The 12,635-nt window shown below is 37.9% G+C and overlaps 2 protein-coding genes across 4 annotated transcripts in view; one reads left to right on the top strand and one right to left on the bottom strand.

The window, feature by feature from the left end:
* LOC144653371 (synapsin-2-like) overlaps positions 1-12,635 on the bottom strand; it is a 67,900-nt gene that overhangs the window by 14,053 nt on the left and 41,212 nt on the right. The window lies entirely within an intron of this gene.
* On the top strand, positions 6,670-12,238 carry LOC144653372 (metalloproteinase inhibitor 3-like). The gene is made up of 2 exons (XM_078513349.1): positions 6,670-6,974; positions 10,363-12,238. Exons 1-2 carry the CDS (start codon positions 6,863-6,865, stop codon positions 10,950-10,952), a joined length of 702 nt encoding a protein of 233 aa, XP_078369475.1. The 5' UTR covers positions 6,670-6,862; the 3' UTR covers positions 10,953-12,238.

Here is a 12,635-nt window from a genome sequence, read left to right as displayed (position 1 = left end):
GTATAAACAATTCAGTCTGGACTAAGAATTGACACCTGGAAACGAGTTCCTGCGATAGTGATAGAGAAAAAGACCCTGAGATGCAGTAGTGATTTTTAGTGTCTAGCCTAGAACAGGGTTGCAAAATGTTGCAAAACATGGTCTGGTATATAGCGTAAGGGTTTCAGAGTCCCAGGGCTGGTTAACCTGCGATCGGGCGTTTCATTTAATTTACGTCATAATCCAATTTTGGGACAGGTTGCATGCGCGAACCATTGATCTTCTAAGTCTAACAGCACTGTATTAGTGGATTGCCTCAGTAGTTGCAGATTTAGCAATGAACTTCTTGTGAATTGAAAGAAGATTTGCGGGGATTTTGCGCAAACAGTTATCTTCGATTACATGGATTAACTTAAGACGGATAATCTCTGTGACAAGATTGTGAAAGTTGAAAAAGTAAGAACTGCATCAAATTTGTGCAAAACGGGAGAGAAAAATGTTCCTTCAACTTACGGAATACTGCGACACTGTAAAAACTACAGTTGCTAAACCTCCCACTCTCTCACGAGAGCCACGTTAAACTCTGGAATTTCTCTTGTGCAACCATGTGATGTAAGTTAAACCGGGTAGTCATCTACAAAAGTTTCGATTGTGATTGCGAAATATAGACTGCAATCTCAGCTCTGCTTTAAGAATTCCATGTTGCAAAAAGAATTTGGCAATGAAATACCAATGAAGACCTGGCTAAACTAATCCATGCAGTGGTTCAGTTTCCTTTGATTCGTGAAAAACTGTTTTATAAAATTAAGATATTATTGTTGGGATTTTCTACGATCTGGTGATGTTTTTGTTCCCACTGGAACCTATGTAAAAAATAGGTGCAATAGTCGGCTTAGTCACTAGGTTTCATTTTTCGGAATCTTACACTATTCTAAAAACAGTACTTACAATTAATTATTCCATTAACGACTTATGCTCTGTAAGATTATTGGTAAGACAATAGGAACTCGATATTTTCGAGCTTTTTATTCCAAAAAGAGCCTTAACTCAAGAAGTTATTGTCGCCAAATTTGCGGCAACTTGGGCGGCATAATTCAATTAAGAATGCAAGTAAAAAGGAACTTAAAAATGCAACATAATCCCAGGTTTGAACATTTCCAATTCATTTACTTTGAATCGGTTAAGGACCAAGCCAGTTTAAATTCGAAAAGAGATGTTCAGTTGTTCACTCTATAAAAGTTAGAAAAATTCCTAACTCAGAGTTATTTTAAATTTACCCTATCAATCTACGTTAGCCCACACATGCTGGCATTTTGTAAATACAAAATCTAAATATTAACTAAGTTTGTGTCAAAGTTGTACACAAACATTGTGGAGAGATGCAGGGCGCGCGAGCTACGATGAGAAGAAACGAATACGGAGAGCAAATCTCTCCCATCGCTCCCCGCGCTCATCGTATTTCTAGCATCCAGTAAATCAAAACTTTGACAAATAACGATCGGCAGCAGATCTGATAATCAATCAATCTTAAATAGTTTATTAACGTGGTCAGCTCGCTTAGCTAAAAACCTAGTTTACAGGTGCGCCACCAAATAAAAATACAAATAGATTCTCGAATTTTCTTTTTATTTATTATGAAGAATATTCTGGCTTAGAAAGTTGACCAAGTTTTCATATCCGACCTCTTCCTTTGCAGTCTCGAACTGTTCAACATTACTAAATGATATCTCTACACTTCATTTGCAAGCAATTGTTATTTGAGAGAGAATTGTTCGTTTTCTGAGTGAAGTGATACTTTTTCCCTCGGATTGTGAGTGCTTTTACTGCTAATTCTCCAGCATTTCACATAAGGCACAATGGCAAACAGACTACAACGTGGGCTTCGTCCCTAATTTTGAGAAGTGTGTGGGTTCTTTTATGTTCCTTTTCTAGCTTTAAAAGCGCGAAAAGGAAATTGTTCGAGATGCAGTTTTAATTTCTCTTCACAGCATCGCTCACAAAGCTCTGCTTCACCGCGATGACAATATAAAAGTTAAGTACTGCAGAGTATATTGCAAGAGTAGGCGAAGTTAAATACACCTAATTGCGTACACTTAGGCGACTATCTAGAGACTTCTGAACCTTAACCGCAGCGAACGTGATGACCTTATACATGACAACACAGCGAGTCACGCGGAGAACATGTTCGTAAAATTACGCTGATTCAGTGCGCTTAATTTAATTCTGTGAAAGAAGCGCGTATTCGTCCTTTAACCGAGCTGTAATCTCACGATCTTACAATCTCTTTACGTCGTCACGACAACTAAAAGCAGGCACTGCAGGATAATTAAGCACGCTATCGCTTAAAGCAGAGAATTAGGGCCGAAAATATGCACCAAATTAAATCGAAACGAGAATTCAATTAAAATATTAGCCTTGGGAAAAGATGCTAGTTAAGGGTTAAGGGCATGCTATATTAGTTTTCATTTTTACAAAACCTCCGCAATTTATTTCGAACTCATATCATGACATTCTTGTTATTTTTCCAATATTTTTGCCGTTTCTTATAAACGTGGGGATTTTGTGGTCGTTACGGAAAAATTTTTCTCAACAAAATCACGGGGAAGTTTAATTTAATTTAGTTTATTTAAAGAAAAAAAAAACCTTAAACCAATGATAGAACTCGACTCTATGGATAAGTCTGTGGCTATCTGCAAACATGGTAACGCAGTTTTTGTCGAAAGTGCTAAATTGTTGGTTGCATATGACGTCATCACTGCCATGTTGGTTGATTGACATTTGGAATATTTTAATGGGTTCTTTTGCAAGTTCCATCAACATGCCATAACACAATCTTTAAAACGTCCGGCATTTTGTCAATTGAATTTCTTTGGGATTAGTTGCAAGTAAACATGGCACGAAATTTTGTGGCCGATTAAATGAATGTTTGGGACTTTTTACACGATCAATGCAAAATTCCACCACAGGAAATGCTTGCACCTAAAAATATTCCGCAAATATAGCAGTGTTCCTTAATTGAAATTACCAATATAAGTTTTAATGCAAATCAGGTATAATATCTCGTTGGTATCAATTTCTCAAATTCCTCTTTGGCGTTATATATTTTATTAAAAAAAATCAAATCGAAATATGTGATTCGTATAAGGTGGGGATGACCATTGTAAATTTCAAACCACAGTTTCTAAACAAATAAGTTGGTAATATATACAAAACAAAATCTTGCTCAGAATGGTGGGAGATTACTCAAATGCTTATCCAATCGCATAAATGATTTCTTTCGACAAGGAGTTCCAACTGGATAGAATTCATTCCTTAAATATTATTGTTTTGCATGCCAGTCGAGTCATGCATGTTTGTTGGGGATTCACACAATGTGGAATTTCTAAGGTTATTTGGTCTGCTATCACAGTGAACATTTGCCGTTTAATATTTTAAATTATATTACTCTACTGAGGTGAATATCTCCAAATGAATTACAAAGTTATAAAGTAAAGTCCTTCATACATTGTATAATTTAACAGCGAATCACAATAATACGTTCCACAATGATAAAGAAAGACGTAATATAGCCAGATTAAAAATATTATGACAACATGTTAACTGAAAACATAAGAAGTCAATTTAACAATACAGGCTAAAATAACATCTTGTCAAAGGGAGGTTCGCTGTAGTTCTAACAGAGAATGTTACCGATCCCACCCAATTCTTTTCATAGTGAGCAGCTTTTGGTAAAACGTGGGTCGCTTCTCTGCATGCTTTTGCTGTTGATGGCCTGATGCTCGACACAGCAGGAGTGCTCCAAAACTACAAAATTGCGTAATGACTACGTTCTTTGGCTCGGAACTCCTTAATGGTCCTTAATGCTTTTACCTACGCAAATTTCTTCTGATGAAGCCGGCGAGGTAATATATGGTAAAGATCATAAAGTGGCCTTAACAACCCTGTTAACGTCATGTTAAAGTTATTACAGTGAGATCGTTCCACTACCAATTGCTAGAAAGTTCTGAGATAGTAATTAATAGATCAAGTCATTACGTAACAATACAGACAATACTGAAAACTTGAATGAATGCTTTCCAGCAAAACAGACATTTCTCAAATTTGACTAGTAACCTCTTTTGTCCGGTTTCTCAAGATTGAAGACTTCGATTGATTCATGAAATAAAATTTGGTCAATCGGAAATCATTCCACGTCGTTTTCCCGTACAAATAGTTGCCAAAACTGAGTTCGTGGGCCCCATCTTTGCACTAGGGACTTTCAAAATGGCGGACAAAACCACGAAATGATCTCGGATCATTTAGAAAGAAATACAAATTTTGTATTCGTTTAATACAGCTTATCGTGTGAGCTTTTCGATCGATGCGTCGACATAGTTAAAGTATGCTGGCATCGCGTAATTGAGGTACTAACTTAGAAAATATGGCAACAAATTGTTCAAATGTAACGTATTTAGATCGTCGCGCAGAAAGGCAAAAATTGTCGTAAACAAAACTTGTGCAGCATTTTAAAATTTACGACAATAACTTAGCTTCTAATAATGACTAAGATTCTGTAAGCTTTTTGCTAAAAATAGTAACCTTATACGCAATTATGATCATGTATTCACAGCAATGAGCCTTTATATCGAAGAGGTATTGACGCCAAGGTGACCAAACATCGTCAGAATTTTTTCCAAGATTGGATGGTCGCAGATCATTTTACGCAATTTCATAAGAACTGTTCACATCTCAAGATATGCTGAATATCCACTGTACATTTCATAGCCGGGCTTAGCTTAATATATTGATACCGAATTGAAAGAAACACACTTAAAGCTAATTGGCTAACCTGGGCTAAACTAAGCTTAATTGTATTTAAAATTGCCCGTTAGATAACGATGCAAATGATAACAAATTAATGCTACATATAGCTGGGGATGGTTTACCGCGACAAGGTTCCAATAAAGATTATTTAAGATAAGATAAAAACGCCTGATAAATGGGCCGGTGGTTAACTGGGTACCGAAAAATGTAGCGTTTAAATTGAACGGTAAACGATGATATTTTAACCAAAGGAGGCACGATCGTTAATGTCGATAAGGAATCTTCTAGCCACACCCCTCCACTCAAACGGTTTATTTCATTTTCGCGCGGGTAGTCTTAGTAAATCGTTGCAAGTATTAGAAATCCATATCCTCTGACGTGGCATTATAATCCCAAATAATCTTCCATAATCTACAATTGCAGTAGCTGTAAGCCGACATGGAACTATCGTGAATAAAAGTTTGGCAAGGAGCCGAACTGTTGTCGAACCAATACTATTGAATAATCTCTCGGGAAACAGAACGGAAAAAATCCTCATAGGAAAAAATCCAAAAATTAGTTTGACGAAATTCAACTCTGCGAGCTTCTATAGGACAAGGTGAACGAGCTAGTCTCAAACTCGCTGAAAAAGAAGTGATTTACATCAATATATTGTAGTTAAGAATGATTTACCGATACCATACAGATACAAGTAACAAATAAAACCACAGCCAATAAAGGAGCGTTATTTAACGCATTTTTTCGCGTCGCCGAACAACAAAAAAGCTTACAATTTCCGTTCTCCTGTTATCTTGATTAGCAGATCACACAATTCAAAAGAAAACATTCCAAAGAATTACTCTGGGGCAAAAACCGCTAGAAAGTGCTCAAACCACCCTTTAGTTAAGGAAATAATCTTAAACCACACGCGGCGTTTTGAGTTCTTTGCCTTCCTTCAGTTACATATTTTCTTTCTGCATTTAATAGTTGTGATAATGTGTTGAAATTTATATCCACTTGAAAACTACCAGGCTTCATGGATTTGCTAAGCAAGCATTCCTTCTAGTATTTTGTATTGAAACATTACATGAACACTTTTTTTTCGTTTTAAACGGAGAAAAATTACGGTCTCAAGTGCAAAGCATGTGTTTTATAAGTTAGAACGCAATCAAGGCTGTAATCAGCTGGCAAATTTTGATTATAGTTTCCTGAGATCATTCGAAACTGTAAATTGGTGAAAACGAGAAAAATATGCGAAGCAACAACGCACGCATTATTGGACAATGAGCGCGTAAAAAAATTACTTCTTCTATAAAACCACTTAGAAAAGTTCATTGAAAATGCCAAAAATGTTCTTATCAGTAGAATTAAGGACAAATATTTTTAATTCTTCAGGAAAAGACAATCCAAACATGTCCGTTGCAAGGGGTCACGAATGACTTCCTAAAAATTCCATAGCCAGCGTAACAGACGGCTATAAATCCCTTTTAAACACTACAATAATAAAAAAGTAGACAGGCAAAAAATAAAAATAAAAATACGGTTTTGAAATGTGTTTAGATAAAACAAATCATGCCGGCAAAACCGCGTAATTTATTATGCTCAAGCGAATCTTGAATATCAAACAAAAATAAACACATCATAGTATGACAGAAATATTCCACTAAAAACAGGTTTTATAAACACCCTCTACGTATTGGATATTTTCTGCCTTTTTCCCCTTATCTTCAAGAGTGGAAATTTCGTCCAGAATAAGACAATGCGAAAAGACAACTCAATACGAAAAAAAGCCCGTGTGGTCTTATCAGGCGTGACTTTTCCCTGTTCTTTAAAATGTATTTTTAATGCGTGGTGACATCACAACTTCTCGAAAAGGGTTGAATTTTTTCAGCTTTGTAGACGCCCTATATCCGATTACAGAGAGCGATACCGTAAAATAAAACGACCTTCACACTCGGTTCGCTTGCAAAGAGATCAACAGAAATTGTCGTCCATAGAGAATATACACCTTTGGGCTTTCGACGCTGCGAGGACGTGAAAACGACATTGAAGTGCAACGCGTGGAACAGATTTAAGGAGCGTGATTCTGGTGAAACAGACAATGGCCTATTTTCTGCTGGTGTTTTTCCTGTGTAATGCGCTCATCTCAGTATGTCGCGCTTGTTCGTGTTTACCGAGTCATCCGCAAAATGAATACTGCAATTCTGCTTTCGGTGAGTATGCTTCATTCCTTATATAACACAGCAAACGTATCTTGTCGCGTAGACGTGCGTGCTTGGAGAACCCTTTGAAATTGCGGGAAAATGCCAGCACGTTTTCATAGAATGCTGATCACATGCGGTGTGGTAGCTATTTGACATCCCCACTTGTTTCTCAACGTGCAACAACGAACATAACCGAGATTTTATCGAGAAAAAACCAGCTTGCTAGCCGGGTGCATTTCACGTTGAAACCCGAGATAAATGAAAAATTACAAGAACAGCTTTGTTGAAACGTAGATGAAAACGTGTCAATAAAATCACTTGTAGGTGTTTATTACTTTCAACATTCACAAAACACTTGATTGCGTGCGAACTACTGTAACACATTTTTTGGCTGTCGCAGCTTCCTCGCCGAGCGGCTTAAAGCTGTTTGCCGTGGGGTATTAGTGCTGAAATAAGGTTAAGAAACACGAGTTGATCTTTTTATTAGTGGATTTAATACCTCTATTGTTGTTAATACGATTTGACGAGGAAATCAAAGAATTTGCTGTCCATTTTTCGATGAATCAGTCTCGTCAATCTATTAACATTGCAGATTGTTTCACTGCAAAACACTGCACTCTCGTTGTTGGAAAGTTGAACAACGGAAAGATTCAACAACGGAAAAACATTTAACAACGGTAGTATCGAGATTAAAAAACTTACCGAGTGCATGACTTGTTAGAGATAAATCATTTGGATAAGTCCAGGCAAACCCCGGACTTTCTGACATGGATACGCGGGCGATAAGCTGTTCATATTTTTCTCGGTGGCGGAAAATTGCGGCAGTCCGACTATAAAACTTTTCTTCAAGAAAATCCTAGACGGCAGACATAACAAATAGGAATTTTCATAGGCAAGGTTTGTCGTCAAGATAAATATATCTTGAAAGGGAGACCTTTTGCCCTCATCGCATAAGGGCCACTTAGGAAAACCCCGGAAACTCGTGCGGTAGTTGGGGTGTTGATATACGCAATAGTCTTGAATCTTTGAAATGTTTTTAACAGTGCCGAGAGCAGTTTTTTTTTGTCTTAGAACGAACTCAAAGGTGGTGATTGAGGGAGGTAAACGTTTCATTGATTTTTTAACGGAAGGAATCTTAAACTGGGAAAAGTGAAATATGTTGCGGTTTTTTCCAAATATTTCTTTAGTCACGCGACTTTTATGAAGTCACGCTTGCTTTGGTCCCACGCATCGAACTAAGACAATCAGATCGCAATGAAAACTAAAGGCCGTGCGAGGAAAAAGCCCAACCAAGTAAAGAAAACGGAATCAGTCCGTGCTATGAATCATGGACAAAAGAAAAACAACGGGAATTCTACATTGCATTTGCCCTTCGGGGCATTTTGTAATCTAATTTTAGCTTCGTCGCAAACCTTATGTCGCGTCGACAGTAACTTGCCCTTAATAAAGAAAATACGCGTTCACAAAGGAGTTACATCAACGCATGCAAGGAATGGGTAATAATAATACTATTGTCTGCTTTCATCGCCTCTTTTTTTGTTTTGTTTTTGAGCCGAAAATCAACAAAGAACATTATACCGCCTCTCAAAGAATGCTACACAGGGAACCCTTGTCATCGAGCAGACACAGGGTACCCTTTCATCACTAATTTGAATTAAATTATTTTACCTTCGCATGCGTCCCACATGTTTTTCAACGCTTTAATCTCAGTTTAAGATTGAATCATGCAATCCAAGTGAATTTTTACATTAAATTACATCACAGAAAATAGCATTAAGGGTTCCACAGCATGCCTCAGTAGATAACCTTTCGCTACATTGTCCCTGAATTGAAATAATCGTTTAACGTCAAACTTGTTAACAACGTAATAAGATGAATTTGGTGTCAGATTTTTTCAGCGAACAATACTATACGACAATTAAGGTGAAAGGGCTTATCGCACTGAAGTATGTACGAAACAAGCTTAAGATTTTTTAAGAACTATTTTATCTCCCACGTTATCTTATGAATAAAACTTTATTTATAAACACGGATAAAAAATATCAGAATTGCATAGAAAAACACAAACAATTCTCTATAAACTTGTTTACATATTTGCCATGTGGGAGTTCGATACAGAAAACCATTTATTAGTGCTTAGGTCTAAGGAAGTTGCATTGCGTAGTTCCTTAGGAAGATCGTTTCATAGAAATCACCGAAGAGAACCACTGTAACTAAAGCTAAGGTTGTCAGTTCTTGGTTTCGGGAGAGGCAATTTTTGAGTAGCCTTGCGGAGCTCATAAGACAAAATTTTCGGAGTAAACATGTTACAAAGATAAGCTTATCTTATTAATGTCATTAATGAAAGTTGATTACTGTTCGCTGCACACGCCTCACATCTTTTAAGTGTGCCCTAAAGAGAAAAGTCTGTTATTGGGTGAGGGTGAAACAGATTACAGTCAACTCTCGCCTTGCGGACACCCCGCTATTGCGGACACTCGCTATTACGGACAAAATCCTGATCCCCGGCGAAAGAGGTTTGACTGTAAACGACTCCCGCTATTACGGTCACTAAAGGAAAACGACGCCCCGAGCGTGTCCGCTATAACGAGAGTTGACTGTACAAACCACGAGAAATTAGAAAATAAAACATTTATAAGACTTGAAGAAGCTTCCATATAGATACCGGTTAGAGACTAAACATAGATGGCGAATTTTGTGATAACATCGAATACTTAACCTTTTCAATTCAGAGACAGAACGGGCGTTTCTATTTTTTTAAGTCTGTGGATAAAACCATCACAAGTGGTCGTTCAAATGAAAGCTATTGAGCATTGCTTTCATGTTGTCTGTTGTTTAAGCAACACAAGGTGTCTTTAACTTTTTAAGTCTTTGGATGAAACCCTAGTGTGTGTCCATTCAAATAAAAGCTATTAAACAGTACTTTCATGTGGTACTGTTTATTATACTGAGCAATTAAGGTGTCTATAACTTATAAAATCCATGTGTGTGACCACTCGGTGGTACTGTTTATTATTTTCACAAGGCATTTCTTACCCCTAAGTATGTGGATAAAGCCCTAGTGTGCGACCATTCAAATGAAAGCTATTTTATGTGGCACTGTCTATGTGCACAAGGTGGTTCTTACTTTAAAGTATATGAAGAAAACCCTAGCCTAGTTTTTACCAGCCAAATAGAATACTATGCTGTGTAGAGTGGTTTAAACTTTTAAGCCTGTGGATTTAATCTCTTGAGTGTGACCATTCAAATGAAAGCAGTCAAGTAGTACTTTCAGTTGATGTGATGTTGTTCAACGTTTTCCAAAATGGAATATGTCAGATTTGGAGTTTTTTCGAAGTTTGCACTTTTGGAAGTTGAAGTACTGTTTCAGCTAAATTGTTTCTTGTTCTTTTAACAGTCATACGAGCCAAAGTCCTGTCTGAGTCGACCGAAGAGCCCCGACAGACCGAATCACCGGAGACAGCCCTCTTGGAACACATCCCCGCGGAATTCATACAAGAGCAAGTTTACACTTTGAGAATACTCAAGATATACAAGGGGGCTTTGGAAATCAACAATACTGAGGGAATAGAGGTACACGGATCAAGGGGTCGAACCCAGCGGGCAAAGCTGTACACCCCGGCACGTGCGTCTTCGTGCCACGTGCCCCTGCGAAACGGCACGGTGTACCTTCTGACAGGGCAGATCCTTAACGGCAGGCTTCGAACTGGGGGCTGCAAGTGGAGAACGGAGTGGTCCTCGATCACGCGTAAACAACGAGCTGGAATCAGGCGTTTCTATGGTGAGAACTGCATGTGTCAGGTTGGCATGTGTTTCGGCAGTAACTGCAATAGAATGCTGAAAGGTTGCGACAAGGTGGAATGGCGGGCGCCCATGAGAGAAAGTTGCAAGAGGAGACATACCTACTGTATGAGGGACTGGGCCCGGAACACATGCAAATGGCGGATATCGGATGACTACAAAAAGTGCCTGAAGAAAATCCCGTGATGCCTTGCGACTGGAGTAATTTTAAAACGCCACAAAGAAATCTTCCATCGACAAGTTAACGAAAAGTAATTCAGTTTACACGAACAACTTGCGTTAGAATTTTGGCGGAAATACATAGTTTAAGTTAACATTATTTGTTGTAAAATAATTCCACGTCCAATTCTACTTCACCTGAATTTTTACCGCAGCGCTTAATATATGCGGCGCGTTAAATTTTTTGGCGGCCATTTGCTGCAAGTTGTGCTTATTCGTAGATGGATTTTCTTTATAAAATTACATATATAAATTTTATAAGCGTTAAGCTAAAGTTCGAACGTAACATAACGAAGCATATCACAATTTTAAGCCATTTTGCAACACACAAAACTATTATTGTCTGCGTTTTTTTACACGAGCCCCTGGCGGCTTGGACATGTGAGGGCAGTCTCGTACCACGAATGACGTCAATACATTGATTGATTGATTGACAATAGATGCATCAGTTGTTTGTCTTGTGTTATCTGATTGGTCAGTTTTGCCATATGTGATTGGTCGTGATTGTTTTTCTGTCAATCATTTCGACGACTAGCACAAAGTGTGCTTCGAAGTACAATCAAATATTTCAAAAATTGAACGTTTGCTGTGTCGACAGTAATTTTTTAGTGTCAATTCTCTGGCGTAGTTCACTACGCTAGATACTGAACAAAGGAATTGTTACAAATTAAACAACCCCCCCCCCCCCCCAAACTGTTCTTATTACATTTTACGTCCTAAAAATGCTAAATGAAGAAGTTCGTTCTCATTTTCGCGATAGTCTTTTGGAATCCAGAAGTTCGCGAGATTAATATTACCTGAAGAATATTTGCCGCATACAAAAAGCGTAAAATAAACGGCCGTTGAACTTTAAACTGACAGAGTTTAAGGAGTTATTTGTTGCTAACTTTTCAGTAGGATTTGCACAGATATAGTTCACATTATTTTGCAAATTTTGTAAACAAAAACTGCTTGCGCGCAAACTTTTTCAGAGTGTTGCGTTTTGCAAGAGATTACAAGACATTAGACGGTGGACTTGACATTAAGACCATCACGAACACATTTAGAACACCTTTAAAGTGTTTTTTCACTATATAGTTATTAAGAATATGTGTTCATTTACGAACACCAATTGTACGTCGTTAAGACGAGTTAGTTTTGAGGAGACATGTAACTAATTTCTTTTAAAGATGGATGCATGTTTTAGGTTCGTCATTGTTGTATAGATATGCATTATGCAGTTGAAATAAAAAAAATATGCGAGTGTTTACAAACGAGAGGAATGATAAATTGTGATACACATCGGAGAAAAACTAGAAGTAAGCAAAGTGCAAAGCCCCGCGCGAGAGAGATTGCCTTCTTTTTATACTTTGGAAGAGACGAGATATGAAAGGGAATTTCCGTCTAGCGCAGGGTAGATAACTTCAACCGTTGTTCGAATTGAAGAGCGAAGCGGGTAGCCAAATTATCAAAAGTGCAGCAGATCTCGTAAGCTTGTAATTCTACTGGTCCTCTTGTGAAGCAGTTGCTATTGTTTTGGGGTTAGGGGCATTGTTCCTCTTGTTTGTTCTATTGTTCTCTCGAAGGGTAGCGAGCCATTCACGTGAAAGCTTGCGAGAGCCGCCTGGTAGCGCGCGAGTTAACAGAGAAATGTGTCAAAGTTCTTGGGCA

The sequence above is a fragment of the Oculina patagonica genome, chromosome 5 (assembly GCF_052425735.1).
Source record: "Oculina patagonica isolate OP01 chromosome 5, crgOcupat, whole genome shotgun sequence".
NCBI classification, from domain to species: domain Eukaryota; kingdom Metazoa; phylum Cnidaria; class Anthozoa; order Scleractinia; family Oculinidae; genus Oculina; species Oculina patagonica.
This window is presented reverse-complemented; position numbering and strand designations above follow the sequence as displayed.

Coding starts and splice junctions, on each gene's coding strand:
- LOC144653372 (XM_078513349.1), top strand. CDS start 6,863: ATGGCCTATTTTCTGCTGGTGTTTTTCCTGTGTAATGCGCTCATCTCA. Junction 6,975..10,362: donor ATACTGCAATTCTGCTTTCG/GTGAGTATGCTT, acceptor TTCTTTTAACAG/TCATACGAGCCAAAGTCCTG.